Raw genomic sequence first — 14,373 nt, 5'->3', positions numbered from 1 at the left:
TCTAGTATACCTAAAAGATTTTCACTGCCACTCTCATTTTCCCTGCCTATCGTGCAAATGCCAACTTCATTTCTGCTTAAAAGTAGATTCCCTTGCAAATGCTTATCAAGGGACTCTTTTGCCTCATAATTTTTCTCATTTGATTGGTCAAGTAAATTCTGGCGAGCTTCTTGAAATTCCTTCCTGTTATTGTTCCAAAACATATCTTGGACACTTGTCTCTTGACCTAAAGCACTACCAGGGACAGAGCTAAGTATTACATTTTCTGGAAATTGTTCAAGATTTGGACCTTCCCTATTTCCAAAAGACTCACAAAATTGTTCTTCAGTTCCAACTGTAATACATTCAGAATTATGGTCATCCATTAATAAACGGACAGCTTCACTTAAGTCACCACAAAGCAACAAAAGCCTCTGCCCCGTATTTGCATCCATATAACTGTTTATCATTAGGTAAGACATGAATAACTTTTGATTCTGTTGTGAGTGGTGACTTGTGGGCTCACCGATGTTAACACGTTCAATGTCCTTTCTTCGATCACACTGTGCAGATGGATGGAATTCACAAGATGAGAGACTTCTTGCGGTCCTTTTCAAAGGGAATGGCACATCATCCACATTAGGCAATTCATCAGGAAGTGTAGTATTATTCAAAATGGATAAAGTGTTACTATCTATAACTCCTTGCTGAGCTGCATTATTTAGGCTGATTACTTCAGAAGTTTCTGGAATATATAGTGCTGCTATTTTTTGCCTCCCATTTAGAATTTTGCAGGCCAGTTCATTAGAGATCATGCCTTGATGCAAAGATATAGATACAGGAAATATTTCACCACTATGTGGCCAGATGAGTCCTACAAAACCTTGCTGTGCCTCTAATACCAGCAAACCACAACTAGAAGATATCAGGTTGCACTGCACAGCTTCATCTACGGTCAAACGTTTTGAAGAGTTTGGTGATAGGATTCCACCTGTCTGAACCTGATGAGTCAAAATAGCACAGGCAGTATCTTGATCTATAATTCCTTCTCTCACTGCTTCTTCAATAGTCATCCTGTGATCTGAATTGGAATTAATTATACCCCCAGAAAGTAGCTGAGCATCTAACAGCCTGAACATAGTCTCCTTCTCTATGAGTCCTTCATGAGCTGCTCTCATAACAGTTATTTTCCTTCCACATGTTAGTGTTACTTTGCCTCTTTCTTGAAGGGACACTGGTAAAAACCTTAAGCCTGTTTCTTTGTGTACTACAGTTCTTTCAAGCAATTCCTCAAAGGTTAACTTTTCTGCAGTATTGGGGTCGATAAGGCCTCTAGAAGTGTCACGGCTTTCTAGGAGTTTGGTATACAATGCCCCAGAAATCAGGTTCCTTTGAAAAGCTTTGTGCAAAGTCAGCTGTTCTTCTGTGCCTGGTATCTTTAGATATCCTCCAAAAAGCTGAATCTCAAGAATTTTAACAGCCAGAGATTCTGAAAGGATTCCTTGCTCCAAAGCCATCACAACTGGGATTGTGGTTACGCTCAGTTGTGAAATAACTTTCTTAGCATTCTGCAAACCTTGTAGTTCCATTGCGACTTGTTCATCAACAAGTTTAAGAGCTTTTGCTTGTTCAAGATCAAAATTCTTTCCCAAGGTAGGTGAAATTAAACCAGATAAAATAAGCTGCCTCTGAAGTAACTGGATTCCAGTGTCATAGTCAATAAGGCCTTCACAAATTGACTGGAAGACTGAAAATGTATCACCAGTGGTCTGATCAATGATGCCAGCTATGACTTTATCCACCTAAGAATATAAAAATACAATTTTTCAGTATCTGATAAATACTAAAGCATGAAATCTCTGAATTTAAATATACTTAGCTGTAGATAGCAATAAAAGTCATTTACTTACCAGATTTGGAGCAAGACTGTGAATGTTAGCAATTCAATGCAGAAATGATCTATGTCAGTGATTCAACTGCACATGGTGTGATACAAGATTGAAACACGGCATGCATCGGCAAACCAAAAGTCTATGTTCTGCATACATCAACAGGGTTAGTGGAATACAAGAGTCAATGATCATATAGTGAGTGAAAAAGACATGTTCCTGGAAGACAAACTGTCATGCCATCTATGTGGTTGGTGAGAAGTTAAGAATATTCAAAAAATAGTGACTCCTGTAGTCATGCTATTCATGTTTACAGCATACAGCACTTTTATGTAGACATCACTGTAACCACCTAAATGCATTGCAACTGGTTTGCATGGAAAATCATCAATTAGAAACATTTAACACAAACGTGAAAACTAATTCATTTTTGCTTGTATTCATTGACATTTTGCAATACTTTTTATAGATCATGATAGGCGTTAAGGTATTATCTCACTGTTAATGAGAGTGTCATTTCAAAAGGATGTAATGAGCTGAAATTTAATCAATTTTTGAAATAAATATATTAAAATATTTTACAAGGCACCAAGCATAATCTACAAAATTTTTGTAGGGTGTCAGGATTCTGAAGCACAGAACTGGTAAAGAATGGGTTTTAAAAAGAAGGGTTAAGTGATGTATGGTTTTTTATTCTTAGTTCATGCAAGCATAGGTATAAAAGCTTATTCATATGTGAGTAATAATATTTTCCTTTCTATACATTCAGCTATAATTATTATTATACAAAAATACTGAAAATTCCCAGTCATTTAGTCCTTTTTGTTTGATACAGACAACTCAATGCAGGATTTTTTTAAAAAAAATAGTATTAATATACAGTGCTACATCCATGCAATAAGATTTAGAACATACAATATAATATAGCTTTTCAACTACCTTTGCATCCATGTTTTCATCATCTATATTTCTTTCTTCTTCCAACTGTATCAAACCTTCATTGGATAAGAGTTTGTAACATTCTTGCAAGGACTTCATATGATTTTCCATTTCATTTTTCTCCTCATTTGTCATTCTATGAAGCAAATCATATATATGGGTGCAAGTTTTAGGATTTTCAGAAATACACAGACTGCATTAGCATAGAATGAGAAGCCATGATTCTGATAAATCTTGGCTTCCCAACAACCTGAACACTAGGGTAGTTCATGACTTTCCTCTTTGCATAAGCAGTAGAACAAACCAGAAATAATTTACTTAGCATACAATCTGAACTTTGGATCCTGGATTCATAAAACAAAAACAAATCCTATTTAATTTGTAAAAGCAGCAGCAGATTAGAATATTTTAGAATACATGCTACCCAATGTCTGTTTAACTCATCTGTACTGCTACATATAGTTTCGATTACAGCAAGAACTAATTCCACTTTATGCCAGTAAATAAAACTTCACAGAAGAAATAATTAAAGATTTCAAAAATGAGTTTAGAAACAATACAGCTGCATATGATTGCTTGTGAAAACAATGGTTAGTAATCCGACCTGGATCATTCACTTAATTTGTGACCTTTCTTCTTGGATGAGACTTTGCATTAAGTGTACAAACTGTACACTTTCCAGTATACAATGCTTTCACTGGTGAGCTGCAAAATTCCATGTATAATCTAGGCCTGAAATGTTATTCAAAACAACAAAAAGGTTTCCAATGCTACACGGCTGTGCTGCAGCCAATGCAACACTTCTGAACATCATGCTAAACTGCAGACATGGTATTTGAGGTGGGGGGGGATTATTCATGGACTTCAAGAACAATTACTGCACCTAAAGACCATTTAACCTAGTTTGTCAAAGAACAGAGAAACTGGTGCTTTTTATTATTCTTCCCAAGCAGCTACAGATACATTTATTTATGACATAGGCACTTCTAATTATATATTTATAATCATTTGCCAAAGATGATGTACAACAGAATGCATAAAACTAATTCAAGAAATCATCATTAAAGCCAGCTCACAGCTTCCAAAATGATCAGCCTGAGGAGAAAATCTTCCCCTGCTTCTTCAAGAAAACTTGAGAATGGCTTCAGCTGGATTCAACAGAAGCTGTATTTGAGAGAATGAGCACTGCACCAAGTATTTAGTTAAAATTCCCATTATCCTAACATCATAATAGATTGAAGATTAAGTCTAAGGTCTGCTACTAAGTTCAGAATTTGTGAGAGTATTTTAATTAGGACTGGGGGAATATTATAAGCAGGAGGGTTGTCAAAAAATAGACAGCCACAGGCTACACAATTACATCATAATCATCAGTACCAACATCTGCTTCCCTTTTAATCATAAGCAGGTATCAACGAGAAGGCAGACATTCCCTCCAAAATGAATTCAGACCGCTTATTCTTAAATTTCAGGAATCGTACACTGATTCTACATATCAAAAGACTGAATGCTGTCACAAAGACTGAAACAGTATAATTAAATTTCAAAAAATGATGATCACGTGTAACGTACTTGTCACCATGTTTTGCTAAAAATATCTGGGTTGCTTGCAAAGCCTCTGATATCTGTTCTTTCTTGGCTGATAATTCATCAGAAGAGATCTGAAATGTAAGAAAGTACATTCAAATACCTACAGTGCTCTAACAGTAAGTTAAAAAATGTAATTTTGGCAAAATAAAGCATTTTAAGGTTAAGCATAGTGTCATTTTGATAATAATACATTATAGAATACCAGGTTTGTTCTACCTTTCAGTTAATTTCTTGCTTATGAACAAGCCAGCTCATGGTATGTATGTAAGTGTACAGATATACATACAAACATGTAAAAATAAGCCTCTCCTAAGTCAGTCCTAATTTACCCTTACATATGTGCTAAGGCTGCATTCTTGTACCTTTTTCTCTTGGGAACAGGTGTCAGGGAACTCAATCAAAACTTAGAATTGAAACATCCTAACATACGCTTAGTCAGGAGAGCAATGACACATTTAGTTTAACAGGAAACAGACTGTGAAGTCTGCATGGAAAGAAATATTCCCAATAAAAATGTGCTAATTACACCTTTGCATTTTTCTTCTAGGTTGTTCTGGTATTTTCTGTAGGTAGCTTTTAAGTAAGTCTATGTAGCAGAGTGAGAACAGGTTGATTATGATACTGACTTCAGATATAAATACTGATTTGGAGTGCATACTCTCAATATTCCATCTAGAGTTGAAGATAACATGCATTTCAAAAGCTTATTTCCAGATCTTTTTTTATGATTGGTATATATTCGCTGGTGATGTATTATAATATACTGTATATTAGCTGGTGGAATACAAGGTATCACCTGGCTGGGTTTTTGTATGCCTGTTTATTTGGTTTTTGGAATCATCATGGTGAATTAGGATTCTGATATATCATTTTTGTCTGATTCTAAGTCAGGTGTTTCAAATTATGCCAATCTCAAGTTGTTCTAAGTTAAGAACAAATATTGAACCAATTCTGACAAATCTTGCCCCAAGATGGACTGGGCCAATTCAAAGAAGATATAATACTCCATCACACATCTTCAGGCCTCTGACATGTTAGTAGAAATTATTTCTCAAGGACAATCTGTAACTTTCCCTTTGGGGTTTAGCCTTGAGTTACACATTCCCATCTATTGGAATTTTCCCTTTATTGCTACTACAAGGCTACCTTTGACATATACTGATAGCTTGAAAACTTTTCAGTGGAATGAAAGAGAGGAAGAACATTAATATAAGAAGGAAGAATGTGTAGTTCGGAATGACTGATAACTATTTGCTACTTTTCAGTCATAACTGCTTCCTATTATCCTTAATTCGCTTTGCCCAATATAACTGATAGAAGTGGAACATTAGAATAGATGAAGTGCAGTTCAAGTGCAGTTGAAAGCTTATGCAGTTCATAAGCTTTCAAGTGTTAAAATTAATTTAAAATAATACAGTAATTGACAAAACACTCTGAGCACTAAGTGAATGTTTTATTCATTGTGGATGGACACCAGCCAATAGGTGCCTATAGTGTCATAAAAATATATTGGACGAATACTTGTTATGCTTCCAAAGATTTAATTTTTCTTACGTAACCTCCAGCTCTACCAAAAGACCTAATAACCTTATATAAATACAGGCTAAAACAGTTCACAACCATCCACAATTCTTACTACTACTGAGAGTGTTTCTTAGTTGGTAGATATCATTCTGCCGGGATATCAGATTCGTACTATCCTTATCCCTGTACACCACAAAATTTACTCCAGAAAGCTGGGAGACACTCCAACTGAAAGAAGGAGCAGATGAGCAAAGGGATGTCCTGATGTGTTAGCATCGGAGGTAGCTACAACATTCTAAGCATCTAGAAAGTGACTGACCTGAATGATCCAAATGAACTAATAAAGACACTAAAACAGACTCATTGGACTGCCCATAGTGACAGTGAAGAACAGCTGTTCTCAAAAGCTGTAATTTTTTTGAAGCATCTTCCTTTTTCTTTTGTTTCCCAGTACTAAACCAAATTTTGACACTAAGGTATGTGTATGAATATAAAAATGTTCTCCTGGCGGCTGATTCTGTCAGGTCTGCACTGAAGAGTTAGATGTATGGAGCACAATGAATATCCCTTGCAATCATAATATAGGTTCAATATATTCTGAAGGAGAAAGTCAGCGGAAGTAGCCACACAAAATAACGTATCATCATCTCTTTAATTGCAATGAATATCCATGATGAAATGGGTATATTGTTACAGTAACTTGCATTTATCTGGATTGCTCAAGAGAAAGATATTGAACTTACTTTGTTCTGATTATAATTGATAAGCTTTAAGATAAAATTTGAATCCAAATCTGTAAAATATGCCTTTGTTACAGTAATATTCACTGAATGAATAGAATCTAGTAAAAAGCCTTCTGCACATGCAAGAATCTGCAGGTGTATCCAGTATAAAATATATATAATGCTTCATTCTTGGCTGAGAACTATTTTCTGGGGGAAACGTAGGATTAATTTGTTCAATTTATGGGGTTAGGTAAAAATTTTAAATTTTAACAAAAGAAGGACATTTTAATTTAGCACTGAAGTGATTCTATCCGAGTTCACACAACATATTATACTATGGTTTGTTTATCCAGAAGTTGCTGAATACACCAGAAGGTGGGTTCACAGACCACACTCCACCTAATATGTTGAATCCTCTGAGGGCTATGCAAGAGAAATCAAAAATACATCCTTCATATCATTCTGTTAGCACTATGAAAATACTGACCATAGACTGCAAGAGTGTAGTTTCAAATATACTTTTCTTTAACAAGAGTGGCAATCTGTGATTTGCATGACCAAAAGAGCCTGGTTAGGGTAGTTAAAAGACCAAATGGACATCCAAAAATTCCCCAGCCTTAAAAACACACACACAACATACACAAACCATCCAACCAACCAGGCTGAGAATGTTGGCCCTACTACTCTGGAGATACCAGATTCAAATAAGTTATTTTAGCAGCCATAACCCCTGTACTCCTCAGAGGCCAGGTTGTTTCTGTTTGGTTTTTTTAAGTGCAGCCTCCTGCCACACACCAGCTGGGACTGAGCGGATGCCTTTGTGCCCTGTCTCCAACATCAGACCTCCCATATTTCCACAAGTGGTAAGAACAAAGTAAGGAAAACATTATCTGAATGTTCATTACCTTAGGGAATCATTTCAAGTTTATTCTTTGAGAAGAGTGATTTATAAAACTACGTATTAATATTGTTGGATGTAAATTTTACAAAAACTTGAAACCAATTTTTACTGGGACTGATACAGGACATACAAAGAATCTTGCCTAAGACCCTTAAGTTTGTTGGTATGAAGAAATGAAATAATGTGCATTGGCCATCGTTGATTCCTTAGCAGAACTATGCACATGCAAAAATCAAACAATGCAGGTCCATGCAACTATTGTTATATACACTGAAGTAACATTTTAATACCTGCTTCTTAAGAAAATCTGCTTTTTCAGCCCTTTCTCCACCACCTTTGTTGATGCTCTTGGTGATTTCTGTAACCCATTTCAGTAAGTCCCCAGTTTTTTCAACATGTTCTTTCTTTTCCTCTTCCATTGATTTCTGATGAACAATGGGCATTGCAAATATAGAAATATTTAAAATTGTTGGACATTAAACTATAGGTACAGAACAAACATAATCACTCTATTAAGAAATTTATTACCAAAGATGCCAGAGTTAAATAAACTTTATTTTTATCCCAATTGTTGGTGTATCATTCTTATGTAGGGATTATGAAAAAAGATTAACAATTTTAAAAAATATTAACGTGAGTTATTTGAACATATATTTTTTAAAAAGATAGTCATTATGATATATATGAACATACACCATTGATTTAATGCATATGACAGAAACCTCCCTACCGTTATTGCCCTCCACAAAACCCATAGCAAAACTTTGTTAAACTGCAGCTTTTGCATTAGATGTAAATCCACACCTGATATCATGCAGTTAAAGAGGTCATCACATTTCATTAATATAAAATACCTAAAAACCTTTTCCATAAACAAAACGTCATACAACTTTTATTCATTAGGCAATAACTGTTCCATTAGAGAGGAACCACATTTTAATGATTGTGTAGCCAACTCCAGTGATAATTCAAGGCTCCAGTTAGAAGAAATGTAAAGATTCAAGTGCTAAAACAATGAGAAAAAATCATTTTAAATGATATAACAGAAGTCAAAAAATGATCTTAAATTTCTTGACTCTGATCAATCCTAAATGCTTTACCTAAGGATTAGGACCCAGTGAATATAGGTACCAAGTACCTAAGATTGCACTACATCACTCTGACAGACTCTGCTTAATACAAATTTGCACCTCCTACCCTTTTTAATATATTATTTTCATACCAATGATCTATGAGTCCCTGCAAGTTTATTATTCCATGTTTTATTATTGATGAAAATGGGCAGAACCAGGTATGAAAGAAGCATTTAAGTGTTACAAGGACAGAGTTGACACACTTAACTCTCTACTGTAACTAACTTTGGCTGAAATTCAGGATCCTTTAATAACATGCACTGATTTGATTACAATGGAATATATTTATTTTTTAAAGATTTTCCAAGTTCAGCTAGAATGGAAAAAACCAGGTTAAAATGAACTGAAACTTATCAGTATAATAAGATCCTCGGTTTATCTTCTTATAAGCAACAGCTTTTATTTATACAAATCAACACCAACTGAAGCACAATCCAACCATAACTGAAGTACAATTAAGATTATGAGAAAAATTAAGCATGAGTTTAAATCTTCCACCAAAATCAGTAAGACACAGAAATACCTAAATTTTATTGTGTACTAAGGTTACAAGCATGGAGCAACACTAGATTATGCAAACAACCATACATGAGTAAACCAAAATGTGTTACAAAATTTAGAGTACAGTTGTTTTTTCCCCCCTCAACCTTGCTGTACAATTGTATCTGTGGGAATTATTTCTACAATGTGGCAGTTTGTCCTTTACCACACAATGGAACCTAGTCCCAATAAGAGAGAATATTGTAGCTCAGAGTTGCACTGTGGAGTCTTGGTGCTCTCTGAGCTTGGCTGTTCGCTTGCAGACGTTTCATTACTGGACAAGGTAACATCATCAGTGCTGGTGAGTGTGGGGTTTGCTCCCTGTTTACTCTTAAGAAAATAGTCTGTTTAATCTTAAGAAAATAGTCTGCTTAGTTTTAAGAAAGCTTAGTCTCAGGAAAATAGAGGCAGGACTGCCGGTTAGGTTGTTCAGGTATTACTGGGTGGAAAAATAAAGCCTTGATATTCCTGAGGAAATGAGCTCTGAAGCTTCTAGCAAGCGTAGCCCTGTGTGGCAGTCAAAAACAGCTCCCTGAAGAGCTTCCTGATAAGTTAAGTGCTTTTTTGTCTTGGGGCATGTCAAACATTTTAGATAGTATTTGTCATCTTGAGTTTTTGTAGCAGTAACAGCATCAATTACGCCATTCTTAATGGCATCCTCCATCGATAATCTCGAATGAGATTTGGGATCTATCAACCCACCCGTCAAATGCTGATATTCTAAGCAGCGAGTGCCTACGTCTTTGTCTAGAAGGTTTTTATTTGTTGCTTCGGTGACTGAGAGAATACTGTTTGATAAGGGATGCTTAATGCCAGTGAAGACCAGTTCACACTGCTGGAGGTGTTTAGCACATGCCTCATCAATTAACTCCCTTTGTAAGGCTTCCGCCACCTGATACCTCTTTCCAGTCAAGGGATCAATTACCCCTCCTGTGCTGGCTTGAGCCTCCAGGCACCTCAGAGCAGTGTTCCTATCTACCAGGTTTTTGCGAGAAGCTTTTAGAATAGCCATTCTCTCATTTGTCTCAGGCAGCCAGACACCAGCAATGGGACTATGGAGATCGGTATGTGCCTTGGAATTGGTTAACAAAATGTCACCAAGCTCACTAACTGTAAGCTGCCCTTCCCTGTATTTACTGACTGACGCTCGGTCTATTTTGCCACCCGTTAATGCCTCATCAACATTGAACTGCATCCCCGTTTTCAGGTCTGTCAGAACAAAGTAAGAATTTCCACTGGCATCAAAGCATGTGGACTCTTTCCACTGAAATTCCTGTCCTGATAGCTCAAGGTATGTACTTTTGTCTATCAGGGACTTTTTATATGCTTCATACGAAGTCATTTCCGCACCAGTGTTAATGTCGACAACAGATATCTTACGAATCTTTTCTGCAGATGGCGTGCTTATTTTCCTCTCCCCAACTGGAAGCAGGAAGCATTTGCTAGCTATATCAAGCACACACAGTTTCAGCAGATCATTATAATACATGGCTTGCCTGTTACTGGGATTCTCAAAGCATTTTTTATTACTGGAAGGTTCGTGTAAATATTTCAACGTAGTGTTATTCAACAGGCCTACTTCAACTGCAATCTCAGGAGGAATACGGACACTTCTTACAGGGTCAATAACTCCCCCAGTTGCAATCTGAGCCTCAAGAATGTTTTTGCCCTTTTGTTTTTCCAGGATTCTACTTTCCACTGCTTGGTAAACAGATAGCTTTTTTCCAGAAAACAGGTATCCTAAAACTGCCTTTTCTGCCTCCAGAAGCCTATTTTTCCATTCATAATCTACCAGTCCATTGATAACTGATTCATCAACTGAGCATTTTTTACCAGTTATGGGATCAATGATGAAACCTGTAGCAGCCTGGGCTTCCAACAATGATAACACTGATGTTTTATCAATTACTCTTTGTTTCGCTGCAGAAGCAAGTGAGATCTTGTTTTTGCTAGCTTCTATATACAACCCTGCTATTGCAGTAGGCTTTGTTAAAAAAACCTCAAGGTCTTTTTGAACCTCAGCAATTGCCTTCTTCCCTGAATGGAGCTGTTCAACTGTGCTCCTGTCTAGAAGCTTAACTTCAATCAACTGCCTGGCATTTACTTCATGTCGGAGACCTTGAAATTTTATCTTATCATATTCAGTAGGAATCTCCTTGGCTTGCTTCTCCTCTAAGACAGTACTGATCTTTGAAATATCTTCACTCCTAAACCCTTCTGATGCTCTGTATCCCTCAAGAAGTCTTCCTTCATTACCAAATGTCTTGCCATTTTCTTGATTAAATGTAGAAGCTTCAGCATGTACACCATACTGCTTGTTGTTCACTATCTGTAAACAGGAATTTTTTAACATAGTGAAGGGTATTATATTTAGAAAGCAGCATCATGTTATTACTGAAAGTGGGAGGGAGGAATGCAAAATACAAACAGCAAACAAATATCAGCCAATTTATTAGCACTGACAACATAGAAGTTGTATGAGCAGGAAAGCTGAATGGAAACACAGAAAAGCATAGGGAGGGAGGGAATCTGCTCTGATGTATTCAATTTAAAAATTGCAACTGGTGGTCATTACTTCATCTAATAGATAGCTGACATGATCCATGCTAGTAGAACTGTAGCCAAAATTGGACAATGGTGCATCCAAAGGAAAGTCAAGTTCTGCAAATTTACAAAAAATATTAAAAACTCTAAATGGACAAAAACATGTTTTAATACAAGCTTAGTGAAGGGTGAATGTGACCACAGAATAGAAGTAACAACTGAAAGAAAGAAAGAATACATGCAGGGGGAGTGGGTGGGAAAGGGAGTGGGAGAGGGATTAGTAGGGATTCCTGAACAGAAGCAACTTTAGGATGGGGAATTTTTTGTTGCAAATCTCATAATGTAGATGTGGATGTGGATTTGAATTGTGCGTATTTATCTTCACTATAACAAACCACCTACACATTTAGCATAGTCAGCCAGACATGTGGGTCTAAAGTACAGCTAAATAAACATGTTTTTCTACAGATCTCATACCACCTTTTAAATAAATGGAGAACCTTCAGAGGGATTATTTTTTTTGTTCTCCAGCAAGCTACAAGCATTTTCTATATCTGCAAATAGTGGGGGGGGGTGTTATATAACTATGTATATGAAAATAAAGAACTTGAAAAGTGCTGAAGAATGTTTAAAAGCAGAAAGTACAATGAAGCCCATAAAAATCAAGTTGGGTGGTGTACCTCCAATGGATGCAGTTGTTTCCCTAATCCCATTTCATAACTATCTTCATGTCGTGAATTGAGGAATTTGCCATCTCTCAAATTATCTATTTCTGATAATCTTGTGGCAGGTTTGTTATCGTCAATGGTGATTTCAAGTTGTGTACTTGTTTGGGAAACATACTCTGAATAGGATTGCTGGTTTACTCCACCTCCCAAGGAGTGGGTGATTCCAGACAGCTGGAATGGCTTTTCTCGTGGCAATGAATCAGTAGAAGCCATTTGCAATTTCTGAGCTAGCAGTTGTTCAGATTTACAACCTGGGCTGCTTATCTCAGTTTGTCGTCTTCTTAATAAAGGAGAAGTATTTGTACATACTTTACGTTGTTCAAAATCCCTCAGAGAGGAATCTCCCAAGTAGCTATACTCATTTCCTTTCCATCCAAAGTCCAACTGGATGTTCTTTTTGTTGATCCCATTCTGAAACAAACGCAACTGATTGCAGTGTTCCCTTTTCTGCAGATCTATTTGGTGCTTCAAGTTTTCCACTGTACGCTTCTGCATTTGCAATTCTTCTTCTAATCTCCGGTATTTCTGCAAATGTTCCATTTCCGCATGCTTCCCTTGTTGTAGCTGATCACGACATTTTTGAAATCTGTTCTGCAAATCTTCAATCTGAATCTTATACGTTCTGATATTTTCTTGAGCCATATGCTTCTCTTGCTGTAAAGTGATGCATTCCATCCTTATGCCTGAAATGTCATTTTCAGCAATGTTGTGCGATTCCAAGAGTTTATCAAATTTCTTTTTAAACTCTTCTGCGGAATGCTTAAACTGAATTGACTCTTCCTGGAGCAATGCCATCTTTTTGCGTGCTGTTTGTTCATCTAAAGTCTTCTGGTGGAAGTCATCTTGCAGCTTCTTTATCTTATTGTTGAGTTCCTGAATATGAGCTTGTTGCTGCTGGATTTTTTGCTCATTCATTTTAATTTCTATAGTGAATGTACTCACCTGGGTATTTAGGTTTCTTAACTCCATCTCAGTATTCATGTTATAAGTAATATCCCTGTCACATTTCTGCTTAAACTCATTAATTACATCTTTTGCATTGACCAACTCATCCTCTAACCTCTTGATTTTATCCAAGTGCTCTTGCTCAATTATAATCTGTTTGTGTAGCTCTTCATTTGTGACACGGAGCTGCTCTTTGAAGCTATCAACCAAAGCTTTTAATTCATCATTTTTCCTGTCAATAATCTGTCTCTCAAGAACTATCCTCTCTGATTCAGTGTGCACTTCAGTCATCATAAGTTTGGTTTCACTATTCCATCTAGTAAGCTCCTCGGCCTTTTGCTTTAATTTTTCTACCAAGTGATTGCTGTCAGCTAAGTCGTCTTTCAGTCTTTGAATTGTCAGCTGGCTCTCTTTTTCTTCTCTTGTTTTTAGAAGCAATTGCTCCTGCAGTTTTCTAAATTGCTCCTGCAGATTGCTTGCTTCCCCTTTACATGTTATAGTTCTCTGTTCAGCTACCATTTTTTCTTGCTGAAGAGAAGCAATCTGTGAACGTAACTGCTGAGTAGTAATTTCAATTTCTGTGTGTGTTCTTATCAGTTCCTCCAGCTCCCTCTTTAATTGTGCCTTTTCCTTTTGAAGTGACCTTAAGTCTTCTTGGTAATTCATGTTAATTCTTTTAAGTTCCATGGCTTCTTGCATTACCTCTCCAGCTTTGCCTGTGGCTTTCTGCAACTGCTTGTCAAGTTCTTTTAGTTGCTCTAAGTAACCTTGCTCGACCAGTTCTTTCTGATCCAACTCTATTTTAAGATGTCTAACAGAATGATTGGCTTCATCTAGTTTTTCTTTTAATAAACGAGCCTTTTCTTCAGAGGATGCATTCTGTAGTTCAAGTTCATGAAGTTCATATTTTAAATCCTTAATTATTTTTTCAGACTT

The 14,373-nt window shown here is 36.5% G+C and overlaps 1 protein-coding gene across 1 annotated transcript in view; it reads right to left on the bottom strand.

Annotated features, from left to right (window-relative positions):
• The window catches only part of DST (dystonin), a 353,259-nt gene that overhangs the window by 145,001 nt on the left and 193,885 nt on the right, over positions 1–14,373 (bottom strand). Inside the window, exons 36-38 of the mRNA XM_063313467.1 lie at positions 7,838–7,972; positions 4,380–4,468; positions 2,808–2,943 (exon numbers count right to left, since the gene is read on the bottom strand). Coding sequence (XP_063169537.1) covers positions 2,808–2,943; positions 4,380–4,468; positions 7,838–7,972 — 360 coding nt within the window. The remainder of the gene's footprint in view (positions 1–2,807; positions 2,944–4,379; positions 4,469–7,837; positions 7,973–14,373) is intronic.

The sequence above is a fragment of the Candoia aspera genome, chromosome 1 (genome assembly GCF_035149785.1).
Source record: "Candoia aspera isolate rCanAsp1 chromosome 1, rCanAsp1.hap2, whole genome shotgun sequence".
Classification (NCBI taxonomy): domain Eukaryota; kingdom Metazoa; phylum Chordata; class Lepidosauria; order Squamata; family Boidae; genus Candoia; species Candoia aspera.
Note: the sequence above shows the minus strand (reverse complement) of the source record. Positions and strands in the feature narration are given on the sequence as shown.